The sequence below is a fragment of the Odocoileus virginianus genome, chromosome 30, assembly GCF_023699985.2.
Source record: "Odocoileus virginianus isolate 20LAN1187 ecotype Illinois chromosome 30, Ovbor_1.2, whole genome shotgun sequence".
NCBI lineage: Eukaryota > Metazoa > Chordata > Mammalia > Artiodactyla > Cervidae > Odocoileus > Odocoileus virginianus.
Window position 1 is genome coordinate 8,646,424 of NC_069703.1, and position 25,782 is coordinate 8,672,205.

The 25,782-nt window shown below is 38.7% G+C and overlaps 1 protein-coding gene across 1 annotated transcript; it reads left to right on the forward strand.

The window, feature by feature from the left end:
* ICOS (inducible T cell costimulator) lies at positions 1-24,837 on the forward strand. Its single transcript, XM_020890974.2, has 5 exons — positions 1-135; positions 20,073-20,411; positions 20,993-21,099; positions 22,337-22,421; positions 22,848-24,837. Exons 1-5 carry the CDS (start codon positions 78-80, stop codon positions 22,886-22,888), a joined length of 630 nt encoding a protein of 209 aa, XP_020746633.1. The 5' UTR covers positions 1-77; the 3' UTR covers positions 22,889-24,837.
* The last annotated feature ends 945 nt before the right edge of the window (positions 24,838-25,782 follow it).

The window sequence follows — 25,782 nt, forward strand, 5'->3', positions numbered from 1 at the left end:
TAGAAAACAGTTAAGGACGTGAATTCACTGTCAGCCTTAAACACTGAAGGAGAAAATTGCATTTGCTTCTGGCAAACATGAAGTCAGACCTCTGGTATTTCTTTCTCTTCTGCATCCAAGTTGAAATGCTAACAGGTAAGTGATTTATTGAATATGCATTATTAAGTTATAATTCAAGTGAACATTAAGAAAAATAAAAGGTGGAAAAGTTAGGCACCAAATAGAAAGTTTTTGTTTGTTTTTTAGAAAGTAAGAACCAAATAGAAAGTTTTTGTTTGTTTTTTAGAAAGTAAGAACAACTACAAAAGAGCCCAAGTCCATGGCTAACGGCATTTATGTCACTGTTTTAAGATGAAAAATGTCTCATCAGATCATTAAAATTTTAAATTACCTGCTTGAAGTTAACTTTTAGTGGATAAAATAGAAGAGTGGCTTACTGTTCTCAGAGAAAGATGAAAGGCAAAATGACTTGTGTCAACAGAATGAAAATTAAGTAGGCCTGGCATTTGGGTTGGGAGAAGATAGAACGGAAGGGCTTTGGAAAGAAGGAGTTTTATTTTAATCTTATCTGGGTGGTCTTTTGTCAGAAGTGCCCTGACTGCCACAAGGTTTTTTATAGCACTAATGTCAAGGTCCTTGTGAAAGGCCAAGGATCAGTGGACAATGTAAAACAGTCCTAAGCCTCTGAAGACACTAAAAAAAATCATTCTGAAGCCCTCAATTCTTTCTCTTACATGGTATATATCAGACTCTATTTGAATATTTTAAATAATGCTATCGACAATGAAATTAATATGTGTTTCTTCTACTTCTTACTGGGTATGTTTTCAATTATTTTTGTTTTATCTTTAAGTCTGGGCCATGTTCCCGAGGTTGGGAGAAAACAAAGTGAAATCACATTATTTTGGGAAGTTTTGCTAACACTAAATGTGTAGGCAGAACTTTGGATGGTATACTCTTATTTAGAGATAAGTTTTGCTGTGGTACCAATAGCAGGCTTGATTTTTATCTTCAAAGGAAAAAAAAGTGTATTGATCAAATATTTGAGCTTGTGGTGGCTCAAGGTGGCTCCAAAGCTCGTAAGAGGAATGAGGAATGAGGAGTTATTTATAGGTCCCAAGGGTAGTTTGGGGCTTCCCTGGTGGCTCAGAGGTTAAAGCATCTGCCCGCAATGCAGCAGACTCAGGTTCGATCCCTGGGTTGGGAAGATCCCCTGGAGAAGGAAATGGCAACCCACTCTAGTATTCTTGCCTGGAGAATCCCATGGACAGAGGAGCCTGGTAGGCTACAGTCCACGGGATTGCAAAGAGTTGGACACAACTGAGCAACTTCGCTTTCACTTTCACTTTCAAGGGTAGTTTGGGGCCACTATGCCTTTTCTACACCCCGTGAAAGCCTTTAGCTGCACAAGCAACAAGGGAATAGCACTGAGATCGATATTCATTCATTCATTCACTCATCCATTCATTCACTCATTCAGCACCAAGAACTTGCCATGTAGGCGGTACTGTGCTGGCCTCTGTGTGTATAATGAAGAGCAAAACCAGGTTAGTTCCTGCTCTCATGAAGCTAACTGAAAGTCTGGAGAGAGGCATTAATCAGATAATTTTGTGAATGAAATGACAATTACAGACAGAAGTCAGTTCTATCAGGGGGTGTAACAAAAATACTTGTGTAGACTGGGTGGATATGGAGGTGCGGGTGTGGGGTGGGGTTCATCCAAGTCTTTTAAGTGGTCCTTGAGCTGAGATTTGCAGGACAAATAAGGGTGAATAAGGAGAATGGTGAGACAATGGGTAAGGACATTTCATATCATGAGAAGAGTTAAGTGCAAAGGCCCTGTGTCAGGAAGGAATGAAGTGAGTCAGGAAGCTGGAATGGAAGGTGGATGTGCCTGAGGACAGAGAGGGAAAGAGTTGGCGATGGTGCAAGATGAGGCTGGAAGGGAAAGCAGAGGCTAGACTATTCAGAACTTAGGTGCCACATGAAGGATTGTGGATTTTCTCCCAAGAACATCGGTTCAAGTCATTGAAGGGGTTGTTTGTAGTGTTAGAAAGTGTCCCAATATGCCAAACCCAACTGGGCATGTGTGGTGGTGATATTGTCCTCAGGAGATTCAAATTAACAACGGTGTTACCACTGTGGAAGGATTAATCCAGCCTAGGTGGAATTATTTCCAGTTGTCAGACTAAGCTGATTAATACATTGTACTTCTGAAATGATATATATCTTAAGATTCTGATGGGATAAAATCAACATTCCCCCTCATCACACAGAAAACCATGCCACGTGACAAGCTGTTTTCCTATTTGGTGGCAAAATTGGAGCATGAATGGCTAGATGGAGATTAGTAAACTGCTTAAAAATTTTTTTCTAGCCGTATTTTGCTCCTTTAATTTATATAATTGATTCAGGTGGTTCAGGGATTCATCATTGGTAAGGCATTCCTTATTAAATGAACTTGAGCATCTATGCTCCTAATTTAAGGCAAAATTGCTATGCCTTTCTTACAGTTAATTCTTATTGGAGTACAGTTGCTTTACAATGTTGTGTGAGTCTCTGCGGTACAGCAAAGAGAATCAGCTACATGTGTGCATGTATCCTCTCTCTTTTCTGGATTTCCTTCCCATTTAGGTCATCATATTCAAAGTATCATCACAATCCATTTATTCAGCAACTACTGTTTTAAAGACTCTAAATGCAAAGTAAAGACCAAAACTGAAGTCAGCTAAGTTCTTGCAGCTCCTTTCCTTTGGTATATTTGTAATCCTCCCAACTACGTAGGCTTCCTCATCCCATGGAGAGGTAGGCATTCTTAGTTAACATTTGAAGAATCTCAGACCAGGAAAGGCTAAGTGTTTGGTTACCTAGTCTTTAGTGCCGAACCAAGATTAGAATTCCAATACATCTGATTCCAATATCCACTATCTTTCTGTACCATGTTGAAGTAGCAGAGAAATAACATGAATCTCAAACGAGAGAAATTACCAGTTTTATTATTTGGTTGGTGAGTTAAGAGGAAAAGAAATCTTGGTGATTCTTAGTCTTCTATTGATCTCAATGTAAAATTTAACAAAATAATCTTCTTTGAATGATTATGGAACAATAGGAAGTTCTTTGTTGTAGAAGGATTTGGGAAAAGTGGGACCTTCTGTCTACATTTAGAAGGCATTCTTTCCAGAACTTATGGGCAATGGAGATACGACGTAGTGATATGATGAATTCTAGTTTTGGACAGACGGCTTTGAAAGCAGTGAAGTGTGAATGGCTGAGATCAGGTGGTGTTTAATAAATGTGCATGTCTCATGGTGTGTTCAGGGTGGAAGCTGGAAGGGGAACCATCATGCCCATTTTGAGCCTTGATTTTGTCACCCAGGCATTAAAGCAGTGGTTCCTGAACTCCATCACCTGAGGAAAAAAAAAACACCTCTTTGGCGTCTCCAGCATCTGCTCCTCCCCCGTGTTCAGGGGGAGGACTCCTCTGGGGAGGAGCTGAGCCAACATTTGAGCCTCCTCCTTCCAGCGTTTGTGCTACATTTAGAAAATCCAAATTGTCCATTTTTCTTTCAGTACTTGAATTCAGGCCATTTCTCACTTAGTACCATAACTCTATGTTGATTTAGTGTGTGTCTGCTCAGTTGTTCAGTTGTGTCCAACTCTCCCCGACCCCATGGACTGTAGCCCACCAGGCTCCTCAGTCCATGGGATTTTCCAGGCAAGATACTGGAGCGGGTTGCCATTTCCTTCTCCAGGGGATCGTCCCAACCCAGGGATCAAACCTGAGTCTACTGTGTCCCCTGCATTGCAGGCAGATTCTTTACTGCTGAGCCACCAAGGAAGCTCTATATTGATTTTACTCCTTCAACATTATGTTTATGTTGACTTTCCTTGGTTGTGGTCTTTTCTTTTCTTTTTGTTGAAATGAGGAAATTTCTTTTACAGACTACAGAGGAAGTCTTCCCTCTGTAATTTGAAAGGTCTGCTACACTTCTTGATTGACTAAGTCATTGTCGTATCCAGAGCATCTTAACTGAATATCTATTTATTATTGTAAATAGTAAATCATAATTTAATAATAAAATGATGAAATCATAATAAAATCAATAATGACAATAGGCTTGCTTGATGTTTTTATCCCCCACCCCCTGCAGTGACATGAGAACTTCACGATGTTCTCTTTTCACTCTTCTGCTTTCTGGTGGGGCTTTCCAGGTGGCCTTCGTGGTAAAGAATCCGCCTGAAAGTGTAGGAGACACAGGAGACTTAAGTTCGATCCCTGGGCCAGGAAGATTTCCCTGGAGGAGGACATGGCAACCCACTCCAGTATTCTTGCCTGGAGAATCTCATGGACAGAGGAGCCAGGAGGGCTACAGTCCACAGGGTCGCAAAGAGTCAGACATGACTGAAGTGATTTAGCATGCACACCCCATATGTGGGTTTTGTTGAAATAAATGAAAACTTGTAGTTGCAGATCAATTGCTAAGTTTCCTCTAAGAGTATTTCTCTTCTGACTGAAGGATTCTCTCCTATACTCACATCACCTCTTTTCAATGGCAGCATCATTCTTGCCATCTGCTCCTGTCTTGTCACCCCTGTTCTTATCCAATGATTGGAAGACTTCTATTATTTTCTTCAGATACCTTGAAGTCTCTGAATTCCAGCATGGGTAAAGATGTTTTTCTTTTACTCTGATGAATAACTAATATCTCTCCTGGGAAGAAGATTCCTGATATGTCCTCTTTAAATTGTCTGTGCGTATTCATTCACTGTCTGCTGGCTTCTAGGGTTGTGGTTAAATAGTTCCATGCTAGTCTGACTCTCATTACTTTGCAAGTAGCTTAAAAAAATTTCTCTAGAATCTTGTTATTCATTTTAATATTGGAATTCAGGAATTCCACTAGGATGTGCCTAATTCTGTGAGTGTTTTCATTAACATTGTTTGGGACTGAGTGAGTCTTTTCAAACTGAAGATTTCAGTTCCTTATTTTAAACTTTCGGGACATTTTTTTCTCACAGTGGTTGTTTAGTCATATCTTTGTCTTTTTTTCCTTCTTTCCAGAAATGCCTATTATTTTCATGAAGGTCTTGAGATCCTTGTTGTTTTATAATTACTGAACAAAATGATTTTCATAACTTGCAGTTGGTATTAACAACTTCCTCAGATGAAATGGAATATTTTGGTTTTTAAATTGCTAGCAGCATATTCCAATTTTTTAGTAGAAACAAAATGCAAGTGTGTAGGGAGGATTTCAGTTCTCATCTAAGCTTTGCTCACTGTAGTATCCATAAACTTGCTTGACAAAAAAAAATTGGCCTCAGTATTCACAGTTGTAAACTGAGCAAAACCCATAGCTTATGCTGACTCCCTATCCTAACAGGGTGACTTCTATACATAAAAGATGCAAAAGATAAAAATTCAAAGCCCAGTATATATATAAACATATGTATACACATACATATACACATACACACATGTGTATATACATACACTTACACATCATTTGCTGTCTTCAATGCCTGAAGAAAAAGCCACATTTACTCCATAAATGGCATCTCTGTACTACTTCTATCCTAATAAATTGAGTCTATTAAATGACACATTTTGGTCATTCTAAGTAAAACAAGAATATGGCATTCAACACCTTTTAAGGAAAATTCAAAATTACATTTTGGAGTTTAGAACTTAAGAATGCAGAAAATATGTAGCACAAATGAGAGCTGTTAGTTAACAAGTGATTTTTTCCCATTAGTTTGGCCTGTATAGTTGATTGAAACAGACAGGCAAGTTTAGAGAGAGGCAGAAATCAGGATATGAAGCTCCTCTGACCCTTGCAGACATACTGAGGTCTGGATCTACTTTACATGAAGAAAAGCTAAGAAGAATCAGGTTGTCTTTAAGGAAGGTGATGGACTCAAGAATTTTTAGTCAGTCAACCACTAGTTCTGATAGAGCCTTTTGCTTGCCTGAGTGTATTGCCATAGATATGGCACTTTCAACAAGCAACAGAGGAACACTTAGAAGGAACTTCTTCAAGTATAAGACATCAAACTTTTTATAGCCAGCAATTATAGTCTCCTAGGGCTTAGAGCTGAAAAAATTCATTAATAAAAAACAACAAGAAACAGAAAACAAACCTCTACTGCATTCTCAATTCAAGTTTTGTTCATTTTGTACTATTTAGGACTGAAGCAATATCTTCTTGGAGTTCCTGTTTGCACTTATTTAACTATGAGAGTTTCTTATAGATGTGAATATATGTTTACTTTTCTACAGGCAAATAAGTTACAATACTCATCAAGAATTTAGACCCCATCAGAGCAAGGACCCAGACTTTGTGGCAGGTTCAAGTACGCAAGGCAGCTCAACACACAATGGTTCGAGGCTGTCTAGGGAAATGAGTGTATTAAACACAATGGAATTTCATATAAAATAAATAATTTTACGTATTTTTGTGGTGTACAATAACCTTTTCAATCATATAAAACAAATGTGGCACCAGCATAAACACTGCTTTAAGTATTTGGGACAATTATATACCTAACACATCTTGAAGGAAAAGAAATACTTGAAAATAACTTCTAAATCTAGGTTAATGTTAAAAACTTCTTTTTCTTCCTTTTTCTCAGCAAGTCTCTTTAGCTTCTGTGTTTCAGTTTCTATAAAATTAGGAAATTGGGCTAGATTATTGGACTAAGGGGCTTTTTAGGAAGGGTGACTCTGGTTTCAGATTATCTAGGTTCAAATCATGGCTCTACCTTATTTTGGGCCCATTATTCAAGCCTCAGTTTCCTCATCTGTAAAATAGGGATAAATATAGAAAATCTGATATCAAATACTGCTATAAACATCAGATGATGTATTGCATGAAGGTTCAGTTCAGTCGCTCAGCCGTGTCCGACTCTTTGCGACCCCATGAATCACAGCACGCCACGCCTCCTTGTCCATCACCAGCTCCTGGAGTTGATTCAAACTCATATCCATCGAGTCGGTGATGTCATCCAGCCATCTCATCCTCTGTCGTCCCCTTCTCCTCCTGCCCCCAATCCCTCCCAGCATTAGGTGTTTTCCAGTGAGTCAACTCTTCACCATCACGTGACCAAAGTATTGGAGTTTCAACTTCAGCATCAGTCCTTCCAATGAACACCCAGGACTGATCTCCTTTAGGATGGACTGGTTGGATCTCCTTGCAGTCCAAGGGACTCTCAAGAGTCTTCTCCAACACCACAGTTCAAAAGCATCAGTTCTTCAGTGCTCGGCTTTCTTCACCGTCCAACTCTCACATCCATACTTGACTATTGGAAAAACCGAAGTCTTGACTAGATGGACCTTTGTTGGCAAAGTAATGTCTTTGCTTTTAAATATGCTATCTAGGTTGGTCATAACTTTCCTTCCAAGGAGTAAGCATCTTTCAATTTCAAGGCTGAAATCACCATCTGCAGTGATTTTAGAGCTCCCCAAAATAAAGTCTGACACCATTTCCACTGTTTCCTCATCTATTTGCCATGAAGTATGGGACCAGATGCCATGATCTTAGTTTTCTGAATGTTGAGCTTTAAGCCAACTCTTTCACTTTCCTCCTTCACTTTCATCAAGAAGCTTTTTAGTTCTTCTTCACTTTCTGCCATGAGGGTGGTGTCATCTGTATATCTGAGGTTATTGATATTTCTCCTGGCAATCTTGATTTCAGCCTGTGCTTCCTCCAGCCCAGCCTTTCTCATGATGTACTCTGCATATAAGTTAAATAAGCAGGGTGACAATATACAGCCTTGACTGAAATCTTAATACATGTGAAACATGCAATGCTTATAAGTGGCAATTATTATTATTTGGAAGCTTTGGAAGGCTTAGATATTTGTATAACTCCAGAACTATTGGACTTCAGAGAATTGGTTGGGTATCATTCAGTCTGAGCCTTTGCCCTTGGACTTGGAAATTAGCATTCTCCATGATCTAGTAAACAGGATCTCTTGCTGTTTTCCTTGTTTACCTCCTCACCCCAATGAAGGACATTTACCAACCATGCTCACTTTTCATATTCATCTGCTCATTCATTCATTATTGTTGAGTATCTAATATACTCCTGTGGTGTTGGAGAAGACTCTTGAGAGTCCCTTGAACTGCAAGGAGATCCAACCAGTCCATCCTAAAGGAGATCAGTCCTGGGTGTTCATTGGAAGGACTGATGCTGAAGCTGAAACTCCAACATTTTGGCCACCTCATGGGACGAGTTGACTCATTGGAAAAGACCCTGATGCTGGGAGGGATTGGGGGCAGGAGGAGAAGGGGACGACAGAGGATGAGATGGCTGGATGGCATCACTGACTCGATGGACGTGAGTTTGAGTCAACTCTGGGAGTTGGTGATGGACAGGGAGGCCTGGCGTGCTGCAATTCATGGGGTTGCAAAGAGTCGGACATGACTGAGTGACTGAAATGAACTGAACTGAATATACTCCAGGTCCTGGGATTATTTAAGTGACCATGATACAATCTTTATACTTATAAAGCTATTGGTTAAATGAGGAAGATAGACAAAAATTATTATGATCTAAGCTTATACCTGTTATAAACAGATTGGTGTAAACAAAGATTTATTGAGAGCATAGAGATGGGAATCTTTGTCTGGGGGGTCTCAGAGACCAGTTTAAAATTGCTCTTAAAGGATGAACAAGGATTTCTAAGCAAATAAAGTGGTAATAGGCTATTCTAGTCTATGCGGACAGAGGAAACCATGTTATAGGAATGGCCAAAATGTATGGTGCAGCTTGAAGCTATATAGTCCCTGATATCATGAACGGGTTTTGTGTCATGCCAAGAAAATTGTTTTTTTAACCTCATAAGCAACAAGGTAATGGATATTTTAACCTGGTCGAGTGGCATGCTTTTTAGGAACACAATTTTGGAAGCAGGCGTGGAGGTTAGCGGAGTGATGGCTGTTGAGAATGCCCATCAAGAAGATGCTTCCACAGATGAGGGAAGTTGTGAAATAGTCCTGGATTGGTGATAAGAATAGAGAAGAGCAACTGAATTTGAGAGCCATCCATGAGCTAGAGTCAACTGGACTCGGTGACTGCTTGGATCAGGACAGTCAGAGAGACAGATCAGAGAGAGGGAGACCTGAGGAAGACCGAGGTCCTAACTCCTTAAATGACAGGACTTGTCTGGGTTTGGTGAGTGATGCTGAGTTCAGTTTGGAAATGTTACTCCTCATGTGTCAGGCACATCCTGAGAAAGATGTTGAAAGGAAGCTGGAAAGAAGGAACTAAGCGAAGGCGAACGGTGGGCTGGAGATAAAGGTGACTGGGGTAGAGAGTAGAGTTTATTTTAATTACTTTGTAAATATCACGAGAAAGTTTATAACATCTCTGGGATTTTTCCATCAGTTTTTACTAGAAGAAAACCAATCTTTCATTTAAAAGCATTACACATTTTGGAGCACCAAAGGTTGTTTTTCCTCCTCTACAGAGTTCCTTGGGGAAAAAAAGCAATTCACACAATGTATGCTTGTGTCAGTGTGAGCACACGCACGCGCACACACACACACACACACACAGAGTCTTTTGGCTGTTTAACTTTCTCATGTTTTTTCTTAATTTTTTTTTTTTTTACTTCCTTTTCTGCAAATGTGAAGACTTCGGATTGGGCTTATTTTTCCTACCCTTGCTGCTGATTTTAATCTCTACTTTAGATTATGGATGCCTTTGAATAATAATGTGAATATAGAAATAATGCATATATAAAAATCTGCTAATCAGGATTCTAAAAGTTTTAGCTGGTAGGTGCCTAAGAAATGACAGTGCTTTTATGAGTGGTTTTAAAAAAGTGGTAGAAAGCATATTTTTTAAATGCCAGAATTTCTTAGCAAAAGCCCAAATGTAACAAAACCCTAACATAAACATTGCCATTTTTAGAACTTTGCATTTTATGTCACATTTGTGTGTTATGTTAAGCTAAAGATTATCATTATTGGATTATAGAAAATATTTTTAATAAGCCTATCAATAATTGCAAACTCAGGAGCTCTTATCTTTCTATCACTCAGATCTTTGTGGAGGTTTGTGGTTAGAAGTCTGAGTTAAGGAGAGTAAATTGCTGATCTGTCTCACACCCGCTGCACTGTGTGGGTTTTTAAAGTGTTTTTGCCAAAAGACTTTCAAACAGGCATAATATGACTGCTTATAAAGAGTCCTGGCAGAACGGGTTCTAGCAAGACAGTCTGACACTGAAGACATGAAATAGTTCAGATATTAAAAGAATCAATTTGCAAATAAACTTCTGAACCATAGTGCAATTCTCAGGGGAACTTTTTCTTCAGAGATTTTTCTTAATAGCTGCCCCTAAAAGAAGATGCAAATGCTTTTATCTTTTGAAATGTTTGAAGGTCTAGAGAAATCATCTAATATAAAGATTTTGATTTTACTCTTAAAACCCTAGTCTACTAATATCAATGATAATGTTATAAAAATCATAGTTAGCAGCAGTGAACAGGTTTGAACCTCTGTTGGAAAGATTGAACCCTTTAGACTGGTAGTCAACGTGAGTAAGTATAGTACCTATATTCTAGAGTACGGATAGTCTAGGAGTAGCAACAAGAAGTGAACAGATATGGTAGCAAAACAAAAATGAAGTCTTATTATCCAGATTTTAAAACTCATCACCAGAGTTCAAGAGAACACTATCTTATTTGTGTTTTTAACAATGCATTAAGTGCTAAACGTGATAGTGATGTTTCTATTACAAATATCTTCCCTGGTGGCTCAAATGGTAAAGCATCTGCCTACAATGTGGGAGACCCGGGTTTGATCCCTGGGGTGGGAAGATCTTCTGGAGAAGGAAATGACAACCCACTCCAGTACTCTTGCCTGGAAAATCTCATGGACGGAGGAGCCTGGTGGGCTACAGTCTATGGGGTCGCAAAGAGTTGGACACGGCTGAGCGACTTCACTTTCTATTACAAATCACTAACAGGCTCTGGTTATGAAACATCTGGGTGTGTTAGAACAGTTTTTGGTTCAGAGGCACATATCATGGACATCCATTGGGCAAATTTAATGATTCTGCCCTCTGGAGGATACAAAAAATAACCAGGTTTAAATCTGTCTTCCTCTCTGTAGATACGAAAGAACCAAGAGAATAGTCAACAATTTGAACAAGTCTTTGGGCTTCCCAAGAGGCACTAGTGGTAAAGAATCCACCTGCCAATGCAGGAGACTTAAGAGACTTGGGTTTGATCCCTGGGTTGGGAAGATCCCTTAGAGGAGGGCATTGCTACCCACTCCAGTATTCTTGCCTGGAGAATCCCATAGACAGAGAAGCCTTGCAGGCTCAGTCCATAGGGTTGCACAGAGTTGGACACGACTGAAGCGACTTAGCATGCACATCTACAAACAAGTCTTTATGAACCTGGTAGATATTTAAAATAGTTAAAAAACATGCTTCTTTAATACTCAGGTAATATTCATTAGAAACTGACATCCCATTTGAGGAGGTATCTTCTGTACTTGATTGCGTATTTGCATGTACTTGTCTGCAGAGGAAAGCCAACCCTAGGATCATGTCCCACTATGAGCTGTGTAATCCTGGGTAATATACTCACTTTTCTGACCCCAGTTTGGCTTGATAAATTTAAATGTAAAATTTAAAATGAAAGGCTTAACTGGATCATTTATAAGAGACTTTTTGGTTCTTATATTTTATATTATATGCTTTATCTCCCTAGATTTATAACATCATTGAGCTCTACATATTTTTCCATCCATCTATCCAAAATATTGTGAATTACTACATACCAGGTGCTATTGTAGATACTTGCGATGGATCACTGAATAAAATCAACAAGGTCCCTGATTTTAGAGCTTACATTATCATGCAATAAACAAGTAAACAAACAAATCATAAAATGATACTTTATCTCAGGTAATATGCTAGAACATGACTTAGAATGGGGCTTCCCTGGTAGCTCAGATGGTAAAGAATTTGCCTGCAATGTGGGAGACCTGGGTTCAATCCCTGGGTTGGGGAGATCCCCTGGAGAAGGGAATGACAATCTACTTAAGTATTCTTGCCTGGAAAATTCCATGGACAGTGGAACCTGGAGGACTACAGTTCATGGGGTCACAGAGAGTCAGATATGAGTGAGTGACTAACACTTTCACTTTCACTTGGACTGAGTGGTCAGAGGTTGCTGGAGAAGTAAGAAGCAGCCATATGAAAATAAGAGAGAACATTCTAGACAGAGAGACAAGAAATTCAAAGCCCTGGAGTCCAGCTTCTCATGTTTGAGGAATAGAAAGAGCAGTGTGATGGCAGTGTAGTGAGTGACTGATATTTAAATAGTGTCAGCAAGACAGGGTAGATCATGCAAGTCATGGAAACCAGTGTAAGGAGTTAGAGTTTCTTCTAACTGAGATGGGGAGGCCCTGGATGTTTTATTAGCAGGGCAAGTGCACTATTGGATTATGTATGTAAGAAGATTATTCTAGTTTCCCTGAGGAGCATGGATGGTGAATGTGCATGAGTGAGAACAGAAAGTTTGGAAGCTCTCATCATGCCGGAGAGAGAGAGATGTTGCTGATTTGGACCAATAGCAGTTTAGATGGAGAAATGGGTAGATTCTACTGGATTTAAAACAGAGGTGCAGGAAATCAGACTTTCCTCCTGTAGACAGATTTCAAGTGATCCTCTAAGACTCAATCTGAAGTGATCACTGTGAAGCTTCATGTGGTTGCCTGCTTCCATTATACTTCCTCTGGTTGTTGCTAGTGGCACTTCAACCTCAGATTGTACCCCAAATCTTTCATGTGCCCAAGAGGTTGTATGACCTTAGACAGACAATCTAATCTGTCTGGGTCATCAGTTGTCTGTAAACGGAAAAACTGGACTTGCTGTATGATTTGTACATTTGCTAAGTTTGACTGTGTCTGATGCTGGGCAGACGTTGAATCATGTTACAGGAAACACAAGTGTGAAGGTGGAGGTGTTTACAGGATGCCTGAAACATGTGCGGACAGTGAATATGAGAACTTATGGGTACTGGGGATGGAGATGGTGATTTAGTGAGAGTGAGGAACATATCAAAGATAGTATAAGAGACTATTTTAGAGAATGATTTTATATTAAAGTGTGGTATGTGAGAAGAAAAACATTGATGAGGAAGACAGGCACAATTTTCCACCACTGGCATGGCAGGAAAACTGACCAAAGAGATGTGATGCCCAATCAAAGCAGACACTGGCTATAAAAGTTGGTGCCTTTTTTTATCCTGGTTGAATATCAGACTTGAAGTTAATATCTGGGAAAGGTGGAGAAAAGATTCTAGCTGCTTCTATAGTTATAAGGAACTAATATATTCAGATTTTCCTTAAATTGTCTGTGTATCCATTAAATGCTTTAGACATGATTATAGGGATGACCTCCTTTTGATACTGGTTTTTCAAATGCCATCAAAGACTGAGGAGATTTTGTGATTAGAGATTTGAGGTTCTATAGGATCCATAGTAATTGTGAAGGAATTGATTACATGCCCTATCTGATTCCTGTAGTTGAAAATGTTCAAATAGCAGATTAAGAGTTACTAAATGGTTTTCCAGATGGAAAGTTTAAGCATTGGGTGTGTCTGCATGCTTAGTCACTCAATCATGTCCAACTCTTTGAGACCCCATGGACTGTAGCCCACCAGGCTCCCTCACCTATGGAATTTCCCAGGCGAGAATACTGGAGTAGGTTGCAATTTCCTCCTCCAAGCATTGGGTATGTGGACACTTAAGTCAGGCTTCTTACCACCATGGTTAATAATAAAAAGGTGAACTAGGCAATTTATAGATTAAAATTGATAAAATGAATAATTAAGAGTGTCCAGCAGAGGGTTCCCTTGTCTTTACACTGTCTCCATTTATTGTTTGTAGATTTTTTCGATGATGGTTTTTTCCCCTCTGTGATACCCTAGATGGGTGAGACGGTGGGTGGGGGACAGGTGGGTGGGCAAGAGGTTCAGGAAGGAAGGGATATATAGATACATATACATATAGACATACATAGAGCTGATTCACTTTGTTGCATGGCAGAAACTAACAGAACATTGTAAAGCAGTTATATTCCAATTAAAAAAGTGTCTAGTAGATAAGATAACTTGGGATCTCCAGTTACTCCCCTGATGTCAATAGCACACACCCTCAGCACTGTCACTCAAGAAAAACTTGAGTAGTCTTCCTCAGTTTAGTTCAGTTCAGTTGCTCAGTCATGTCCAACTCTTTGTGACCCCATGAACCGCAGCACGCCAGGCCTCCCTGTCCATCACCAACTCCCAGAGTTGACTCAAACTCATGCCCATCGAGTCGGTGATGCCATCCAGCCATTTCATCCTCTGTTGTCCCCTTCTCCTCCTGCCCCCAGTCCCTCCCAGCCTCAGGGTCTTTTCCAATGAGTCAACTCTTCACATCAGGTGGCCAAAGTATTGGAGTTTCAGCTTCAGCGTCAATCCTTCCGATGAACACCCAGGACTGATCTCCTTTAGGATGGACTGGTTGGATCTCCTTGCAGTCCAAGGGACTCTCAAGAGTCTTCTCCAGCACCACAGTTCAAAAGCATCAATTCTTCATGCTCAGCTTTCTTCACAGTACGACTCTCACATCCATACATGACTATTGGAAAAACCATAGCCTTGACTAGATGGACCTTTGTTGGCAAAGTAATGTCTCTGCTTTATAATATGCTGTCTAGGTTGGCCATAACTTTCCTTCCAAGGAGTAAGAATCTTTTAATTTCATGGCTGCAATCACCTTCTGCAGTGATTTTGGAGCCCCCCAAAATAAAGTCTGACACTGTTTCCACTGTTTCCCCATCTATTTGCTATGAAGTGATGGGACCAGATGCCATGATCTTAGTTTTCTGAATGTCGAGCTTTAAGCCAACTTTTTCACTCTCCTCTTTCACTTTCATCAAAGGCTTTTTAGTTCCTCTTCACTTTCTGCCATAAGGGTGGTGTCATCTGCATAGCTGAGTTTATTGATATTTCTCCCAGCAATCTTGATTCCAGCTTGTGCTTCTTCCAGCCCAGCATTTCTCATGATGTACTCTGCATATAAGTTAAATAAGCAGGGTGACAATATACAGCCTTGACGTACTCCTTTTCCTATTTGGAACCAGTCTGTTGTTCCATGTCCAGTTCTAACTGTTGCTTCCTGACCTGCATGTAGGTTTCTCAAGAGGTAGGTCAGGTAGTCTGGTATGCCCATCTGTTTCAGAATTTTCCACAGTTTATTGTGATCCACACAGTCAAAGGTCTTCCTAGCCATACCTAAATGCTTTTATAGGTCAGGACGATAGTCTCATTAATTTTCATCTCTCCTGACTTCCTGGAATAGCCCAATAAGATGCTGGGACAGAAAGAGGATTGTGGAAACATGGTTCCTCCTCTGCAGAATCCAACAGCAAAGTAATCTCTCTTGGTTGTTCATGGTCTCACCTGGTTATGTTCTCATCATGAATCCATAGACAGTAAGTGTTGGAAAGGACTTAAAGATATCTTGGTCCCACTTCCTTATCTCACAGAAGACGCTACAGTGTAGAGAGGGATCCTTGTTACAGAGACTTGCTAATGGCAAAGCCAGAATTTTCCTCTGGTTTCCTTGGGAACCACTGAATTGTACTTCTCTCACTCTGCACCACCAACCATTATATTTCATGTTGTGTTGAGTTATAGGTCATAGTGTGGGTATAAAAGGAGAGAAAGGTGCTGACAGAATCATCTTCAGAAATGAAGTACATCTGTGTCTGGGTGAGCACAAGGGTGGCTGCAGACACTTTTGTTCCAAGATTTCTTTGTGGTTTACACACTGCCATTCTAAAGTCCTTGGGAAATTTGCTATGAACATTTCTAAAGAAACTGTGAACCAGCTCACTGATTTTTATCTTCTGCATCAAAGCAAGAGTAGTGCAACATAATTTACTTTCAGACAAATAAGTCCCCATGCAAATCATCTTTTATTTTAATCTAATGTAGATGGTACCTATTCTCATGTGATCAACTTTTCCCCTTCGCCTTTTGCTTATACTTACCCTCTATTTTTTAAATGAAGCAAGCATTAGTTTTCTTTTTGTACTTTAAAACCATTTTTTTTTCTAGAACAAAGCATCTATTCAGAAAATTGAAAAAATATAATGTGCAATTTAATGAATAACTACTAAGCATACTACCTTACTCCCATAATTATCACAGGTCCAGAAGTTAAACATTGTCAGCACACAGACACCTTTCCGCTCTGTATTTCTTTCCTGATTCCAACTCTTCTTCCCCTTTATACAGAAGCATCATACTAAATTTTGTGACATTCATTTGGGTTTTATAGTCTGTTTCTATTATTTTAGTCATTATCAAGAAATCACAACATGCATACTTCATTTATCAAAGTCTCAAGTTACATATACTTTTTCTGTCCCCCTAGACTATTTTGGGTTGACAGTTTCATTCAGCACTCTAAAGACATAAGATATAATTCCACTGTATCATAACTTTTATTGTTGATGTTGAGATACCACCTGTCAGTCTAACAGTTGCTTTTTAGAAAGAAGTCAGTCTCTTTTCCCTAGTTGTTTTCAAGATTTTTATTATAATATGTCAACCAAAGAACCTCTTGTTGAAAGTGAAGGAGGAGAGTGAAAAAGTTGGCCTAAAACTCAACATTGACAAAACTAAGATCATGGCATCTGGTCCCATCACTTCATGGCAAATAGATGGGGAAACAGTGGAAACAGTGACAGACTTTATTTTTGGGGGCTCCAAAATCACTGCAGATGGTGACTGCAGCCATGAAATTAAAGGACACTTGCTCCTTGGAAGAGAAGTTATGACCAACCTAGACAGCATATTTAAAAAAGAGACATTACTTTGCCAACAAAGGTCTATCTAGTCAAAGCTATGGTTTTTCCAGTAGTCATGTACAGATGTGAGAGTTGGACTGTAGAGAAAGCTGAGAGATGAAGAATTGATACTTTTGAATCGTGGTGTTGGAGAAGACTCTTAAGAGCCCCTTGGATAGCAGAAGATCCAACCAGTCCATCCTAAAGGAAATCAGTCCTGAATATTCACTGGGAGGACCGATGCTGAAGCTGAAACTCCAATACTTTGGCCACCTGATGTGAAGAGTTGACTCATTGGAAAAGACCCTGATGCTGGGAAAGATTGAAGGCAGGAGGAAAAGGGGATGACAGAGAATGAGATGGTTGGATGGCATCACCGACTCAATGGACATGAGTCTGAGTAAACTTTGGGAATTCATGATGGACAAGGAGGCCTGATATGCTGCAGCCCATGGGGCCACAAAGAGTCAGACATGACTGAGCGACTGAACTGAACTGAGTGAAAGTGAAAGTTGCCAAGTTGTGTCCCCACTCTTTGCAACCTCATGGACTGTAGCCCACGGGGCTCCTTTGTCCATGGAATTTTCCAGGCAAGGATACTGGAGTGGGTATTCTTTTCCAGGGGATCTTCCCAACCCAGGACTCAGCCTTTGTCTTCTGCATTGCAGGCGGATTCTTTACTGTCTGGGCCACCAGATGTGCTGATCTTCAAAATATCTGCTTGTGATTTGTTGGGTTTCTTGAATCTGTGAACTATGACTGCATTCTGAATAGTTTTTCTAGCCTGATTTTCCAATTCCTCAATTCTCTTTAACCATTTAATATACTTTTAACCTACCTGCTGAGATTTTTTTTTTTCCAATTCTAGTTAGTTATCTTTCAAATTAGCTGACTTTTTTCTTTGAAGTTTCCTGTGCTCTATAGATACTCCTACAAGTTTGTCTTTTATTTCCTTAGACATAGAATGCTCAATTGTTTTATTTTGGGGAATCTTTTAATTTAAATATATAATTGTGTATTTTTTTTTTTGTAGTCTGTTGTTTCTGTTGTTTTGTTTCCTGGTATGTCTGTTTATTTTTTATGGTATGTTTGTCATTATAACTAAGTATTATTTGTAGATATGATTTGAGTCCTGGGATGTAAATCTTTGCTTTCTGTAATAGTTTGTGTTTTTACTTTCAAAAGCTTAGGTATAATAGTAATCCCAGTCACCTTTAACAAAGTTCAATTATTGAGATTTTTCTGGACCTTTGGAGTGATTTGAAGGTGGGGCATAATCTGGGTAAAAGCTGGCTTACTTCTGCTTTACCTGTATTCCAAGAATGCAAACATTGAGGATTTCACCTTACCAAGGAGAAATCTGGTAAAATGTCTTTTACCAGATTTCTCACTTTCAGACTCCAGGAGTTGAGACATGAAAGCAAAAATATAAATCTGAGAGAACAGCATAAACTCTCAAAGTAAAAGCAAGTTCTAACCTTTGCTTCTGTCTTTGGATTCTGTTCTTTAAGTTTAATCTAGTAATTTCTTCTTTACTTTCACCATTTAATCTTTTGAACTAATAATTTTAGGCATTTCATTCAGCATTTTTGATTATTTTGGTGTGGGAGTTAGTTTGAACAATCTGGACTGCCATAGCTGAAAACTAGAACACTTGTGTATATTTTCACAATCAAATCCTCAAGTCGAAAATCTATTCCTTAACAATATGAGAGATAGAAAGCCTAGAGATATTAAAAAAAAATAAGTAACAGTGGTAAATCTTAAATAAAATTGACACACTAGTGTAAGCAGAGTTGTGGCAAGTGAATTCTGCATAATGCTAGTCCTGTTAAAAAGTGGAACAGTTCTTTCCAAAAGCAACATGGCCATGTAGAGTGTCATTAGAGTCTTTAAAGATTTTTTACCACATGTTGAAATATTTACATGAAATCAAAACACTGGAAATAACCCCAACCAGTCAACATGAGTGGAATGCTTTAACAAGTTATTCTAGATTGACATTAAGACTTTTGTATAGGCATTAAAAAGGATAATTATTATGACTATGTAAAAAATAGAACATTTATAATATAATATTAAATGCCAATAGGAGAACATTAAGTAATATGTTTGCTATATAAAATAAGTTTATATCTGGAAGGTAAAGAGCAAAAAATGCACAAATAGTATATCTATTTCACTGTAATATGAGCAGAAGGTAATTTTTTTCCTTAAAAATTCTTTGTTCTTGTTACATAGTTTTCTCAAGAATAAAACCAGGAATTTCAAAATTTAAACTAGCAACTGTCATGTTAATAATTTTTTCCAAACAATTTCAGTATGAAATTTCGTCATATTAAAAAGAAAGAAGAAAAAAGGAAAAAAGAAAGCAGAGAGTTGTTTGACTTATAACTCAGAATCTGCAACTGGTCCAAAACCATTTCAGCTTCTTTCTTCTGTGATCCCCTGTGTAGCTCACAAAAACAACTTTGGCTTCCTATAAGCTTCAAATTTGTTTTTAAAAATGAGAAAGTAAATAGAAAATCTGGATCATTATCTTTATCATCAGACTTTGATTCAGTTCTCAATGGATGAGGTTCAGAGAAGACATGTTTCTATCATTTGAAAATAATTTTCATTTGTTCTTTCACTCTCTTAGAGTGTATAGGGTAAATATATATTTATACATAACCGTTCGTTTTTAGTTCAAGCTGATTCGTGCTTTAAAAAGCTTTTTCCCCTAAACTATGTCTTTCCCCGAATTTTTCATTGTTTGACTAAAGTTCTAATCCTCCTTCAATTTTAATTTTCAAAGTCACTGTCTTGGAGTGGCATTATCTGAATTCTTCAGCCAAAATTAGGACCCATGTACTTATATTTGAATAGTACTCCATTTCTAGCATAAACTATGGTGCATGACTACATATTTATTTGTCATCTGTCTCCAATATGAAATCTGCCAAGAGGCAGGAACCACTTCTGCTTAATTTATGCTATGTAAATGTATTATTTAACATATTAAATATTATGTACTCATGTATGATAAACAAATCTCTGGTTAGGTTTTTTCCTAATTCACAGTTCTACCTTCATATTCTATATTTTGGTTGTGAATTTCTTTCATTTTGTTGCAATGATGGTGACTTTATGAAGAGAAAAGATGACTTTTGTGTTCAAATATAATGATTAGAGCAACAAAATCATAAAATTTTGCTTTCTTTTTTTTTGCCCAGGAGAATTCAATGATTCTGCTGCATCTGAGATGTTCATATTTCACAACGGAGGTGTACAAATTTTATGCAAATACCCTGATACTGTTCGACAATTTAAAATGCAGTTGCTGAAAGGGAATAACGTACTCTGTGATCTCACTAAGATTAAGGGAAGTGAAGACACAGAATCCATCAGGAATCTGAATGCCTGTAAATTTCAGTTATCCAATAATAGTGTCTCTTTTTTTCTATATAATTTGGACAGTTCTTATGCCAACTATTACATCTGCAAATTGTCGATTTTTGATCCTCCTCCTTTTCAAGTAGATATTCTAAGCAGAGAATATTTGAATATTTATGGTAAGATATTGTTTTCATCTTCTAGACTTGAGTATATATGCATTTTAACATTTCTCTCACTAATGAAAACAGTTAAACAAACAAGTATCATATAAACTGCTGAGTTGGAAATAGGTTATATTGTCTTTGAAACAGACATGCTGTTGAAAATCAGGGAAAAAATTAGAACAAATGTCAAAACCCATGGCTTAAGAACTATTACCTCTATTCACCTGAAGTTTAAGGTTTGGGTTTTTTGTTGGGATATGTGGAATTAAGTGAGATGATTGAAAACTATAGTTTTCTACATTACTTTTCTTACTGTTTTGCAAGAACATAGACAGCAAAGTCTTTTCCATTAACCACATTTGTAGACATATATGTGCATAGGGCCTTTTTGTTTTTATTTTTGGGTCCTTGCTATCATACTGAGATGATGTTATTTATTTACTACTTACTGCATTTCATGATTGTACTGAAGAAAAACTTTATTTGATTAAATAGCTCTTTTAAATTTGGTAAATGAACTTATAATTCAGCAATGAAAGAGGAGATTTGATTCTGAGAGATTTTCCTTATCTAATCTTTTTTTTTCAACCCAGAATCACAGCTTTGTTGCCAGCTGAAGCTTTGGTTACCCATAGGATGTGCAGCTTTTGTCATAGTCTGCGTTTTTGGATGTGTCCTTATATGTTGGCTTACAAAAAAGGTGAGCAACATCGATCTTTTCTCGCACCAGCTTTACTGGGGAATATCAGTAGTTTTTTACTCATCAGAGTATGTATTGCTTTTGCCAGAATAATTTGATTAACAGATAGATAATTTCTTTTCTTTAAGATGTGCCTATTAATTAAACTACTAACTTGGAACAGAAGCTTATTTACTTTATAGCCACTTCATTCCAAGAAGAATTCAGTGGCTTCCAGAGAGATATGTCATTATTATTATTCCAAAATGCTAAGGGAATGCTAAGGGCCATGGAAAGACCAAAAGGGACAAGGAAAAAGGAAAAAGGAAGGTTAAAAGATTTTTTTAAAAGATGCTTCCAACTTTAAAAAATATTATTCCATGTGGACTGCAAATTTGATTAGAAGTTTCCAAAGTCAGGCCAGATGAAACAGTTGTAAGCTTTCCTCAACTTGTCAATTAAGAAACAACCAGTGAGAAAGCCTTGGAAGATGCCATCAGTAGTTGAGAAAGAAACTGCCAACTTTTTTACCTGGTGAGTTATTAGGACTCCTTGCTTTTAAAGAAAATCACTGAAAAGCTATGCAGAAAGATAAAAGAATGATAACAACAAAAATCTCTCTGTGCGGGAGAATATTCTTTTTAATCTATCACAAAATGGGTTCTCAAAGAAATTATACCGTTCTGAGTATTATGCAAGGATGTTAGCACCTTCAAGTACATCCACAGTGTGATCATTGGCCATACAGTATGTATGTTTGTTTCCAGAAGGGAATTTGAAAAGAGAGACAAAGAAGGAAGAGGGTAAGATAAGTTCTGTGGTCTTAAGTCTACTGTGGAAGGAAAAGTAAAGGCATAAATGAGAAAAGATATTAAGCAGAAAGACTTTTATTTAAAGTCATTTATATATGGTTCTCCTTGAAAGTGAAAGTCACTCAGTTATGTCCGACTCTTTGTGACCCCATGGACTACACAGTCCATGGAATTCTCCAGGCCAGAATACTGGAGTGGGTAGCCTTTCCCTTCTCCAGGGAATCTTCCTGACCCAGAAATCAAGCTGGGGTCTCCTGCATTGCAGGCATATTTTTTACCAACTGAGCTATCAGGGAAACCCAAAGTCAAGAGCCTAAGTCACGTTTAATACTTTGTCACATACTGCTTCAACAAAGAATAGAAATCAGTAACACACACACACACACACAGAGGAATGGAGATGGGGAAGAGGAGGAGACAAACCATGTTTCTGACTTTTCTTGCAGAAATATCCCACCAGCGTGCATGACCCTAACAGTGAATACATGTTCATGGCAGCAGTGAACACTGCTAAAAAGCCAGCACCCACAGGTACAGTGACACATGGGGATTTGGGAAGGGAAGAGTGTTCTTTACATGAAGCCTATAATTTTAATTTTTTATTTTAAAAGAAGAGAAGATGTCTATAAGACAGAATTTTAGTATTTTCTGTAAAAAGCCAAAGTTTCATTTCCACTGAATTGATGCTTTGTCTCGTTTATTGAAAATGCACAATATGGTAGAGCTCAAAGTTTGCAATAGGAGCCAATTTGCAATAGAGGTTGGGTAAAACTCCATGGAAAATGTAGAATTGGTGCTCAATCTTGAAACATAAAGAAGAGTTTGGAAGGGGTATGTGTTTCCCTGTGGGCATGTATATGTGTGTGTTTATAAGAGGCAGAGGAAAGGAGAAGTTTTGTTGAATGGGCTTGGCACATAAAGAATTTTTAAAGAATTTATGCTATATTTCTGTTACAGATGTGACCCGTAATTTGGAACTCACTGGCACCCAGGCATGAACCACCTTGGCCAGTTCTCTACAACTTGAAGGGCAAGATTCTCTGTTTCCTGGACCACAGAGAGTCTGACTCGATTTGACTACATACATCTTCTGCAAGAGTTTTGTTCAGTCTGGACCAGTGACTATGTCAGTCAATAGGGATTTTAACAGACTGCCTTAGTTCTGTTGAGTTCTCTCAAAACAAATACCCTCTTGCAACTAGCTTTATAGAAAGCCCAGCTCAAGTGTGCTCAACAAACAGACCTCACTGGGATGGAATCCCTGTTTTCACATCTGCTTCTAGCAAAGCACCAGCCAGGAGAACAAACACATCTACAAAATTGTTTTAAACATGCCAGGGGTACCGAATCTGCAAAGCAAATGGTCAGCCAAGAGCCAGAGTCTATCTGCATTTCACTACAGACTACCTCTTCTTCCTGTAGGGATGACCATTCCCTTCATAATCAGGCAGTAGAGAAAAGATGCTTGAAAACTGTAGTTATTTTATTTCTGAGGTATGGATGCGTAACTATAGCATACTAATACGTTTGTTCACAGCACTCTTTTTCCAACTTCAAAACCCCAGTTGACCACTGCCCCAACAATTTAGATTCTTTCTTCTGCCCTCAATTTTCCTTTTAAAAATGCTTCTACCTAACTACTTGACAGGCTCATGAAGTTGGGAGCTACTGTCTACATTTTTTTCCTTCTGCTGCTCAGTTACATATATATAGTTGCAGTCTAGTGAATATAACTTGCCTGTATTTTCCCTAAATAAGCATAATTTTTCCACTCCAGAGAGACATCTTATTTTCCCAAATTTCCCCCAAATTTCCAGATGTTCTTATAAGGTATTCTATGAAAAAGATTTACTTTGCCTTCATTTTACTTTCCAAATGGTTTACTTTGCTGACATGTGGAAGGAAGCATTGCTCAGAATCAAAACTGACTTCAATTTTTGACACTTTTCCCCACTAATTTTATGTTTTCACGGTGCTCTTAATTACAAACCAGCCTATTTTTGGAGATCATGCTAAAATTTTGAACAAACGAAGAAAACCATCTTTCCTTGTCAAGCATTGTCCTGGAAGGTAAAGCCCATGATCCATTCGGCAAAAGGTTGCAGTTTTCAGAGGTCACTGCCAAGCTTCAGCCATGATGCCGCTGTTCTTTACAGGTTGCAGTGACCCCCATCAGCCTGGAGCAGCTATCCAGACCTGGATGGAATTCCCAGAATTGAGAGACTCTACTGAGCCTGGACAACCAGGTGCTTTTGCCCCCGGGGGCTGAGGCAGCCCTGGGAACCAGAGTCGGTCTGCCTGCCTTTTCTTCCAGGATCTGTGATGAGACACAGATGTGTCAGGAAAACATCTGTATGATCCCCTCTCCTAGTAACCACTTAGCCTGGAAACTGGCCCTGGCTCTTCAAGATAGTCTTCCTTTGCATTCAGTTTGGCTGTAGAGATTCTTAAGTACATGTAACATGTGATTAGTCTTAGCTGAAATATTTTCTGCACTTCTGTCTGCATGCCCAAGGCTTCTGAAGCAGCCAATGTGTAGGTGACATTTTAAATTTAGGTAAAAAGGGATTACTTAGTAGTTTTAGAATGTGTAGTTGCCTGCTTATCGTTACTTTAAAAGTAAGATCTGATATGTCATTATGCATACTTATGTTATTTTAAGCATGTGTGATGCTGGATATGTACAGTACAGTACTGGATGTGTAATTTGAATCAAGTACAGTGTTCTACTGAGTTGGACAACCTGGCTGGCTTTGCAGAGGTGTCCCCAGAATTGTTCGTGGCTTTCTGCGCGGGGTGTCGAGTGGGGAGGACAGCCCTCAGGTGGTCCCCTTCTCCTGGTGGTCCGAGTTGTGCTTTGAAACACCTGCGTCCTTAGCCCTGTATGTTTCAAAGGGAATTATTAAAGGATACAATTTCTGTGAAATAAAAGCTGATTTTCAGTTCAGTTCAGCTCAGTCATGTCCTACTCTTTGTGACCCCGTGAATCGCAGCACGCCAGGCCTCCCTGTCCATCACCAACTCCCGGAGTTGACTCAAACCCATGTCCATCGAGTCCGTGATGCCATCCAGTCATCTCATCCTCTGTCATCCCCTTCTCCTCCTGCCCCCAGTCCCTCCTAGCATCAGGGTCTTTTCCAATGAGTCAACTCTTCACATCAGGTGGCCAAAGTGTTGGAGTTTCAGTTTCAGCATCAGTCCTTCCAATGAACACCCAGGACTGATCTCCTTTAGGATGGACTGGTTGGATCTCCATGCAGTCCAAGGGACTCTCACGAGTCTTCTCCAACACCACAGTTCAAAAGCATCAATTTTTCAGTGCTCAGCTTTCTTCACAGTACAACTCTCACATCCATACATGACCCCTGGAAAAACCATAGCCTTGACTAGACGGACCTTTGTTGGCAAAGTAATGTCTCTGCTTTTTAATATGCTATATAGGTTGGTCATAACTTTCCTTCCAAGGAGTAAGCATCTTTTAATTTCATGACTGTAGTCACCATCTGCAGTGATTTTGGAGCCCAAGGAAATAAATAATCTTATAGCTGTATGTAAATAGACTGAAGGCAGATGAAAAATGATAACCAAGAAGAGAGATAATGGCTGAGGAAACAGTCAAGAAGGAGAAATAATGTCATTGATATGTAGCTTGATAGATCTATTGAGGGTGAAAGAAGCGCAGTTAATTAAAAAAATGCAGTTGTTTAGCTTTGGAAGTTTAGAGCAGAGGTTGGCAAACTTTTTCTATAAAGGACAAAATTCATATTTTTGGCTGCTTGGGCCATACAGACTTCATGGCCATTTTCAACCCTCCATAGTTATCATGAAAGCATCTACACACAATACATATTAATAAATGAACAATCAAGGCTGTATTCCAGTAAAGCTTTAT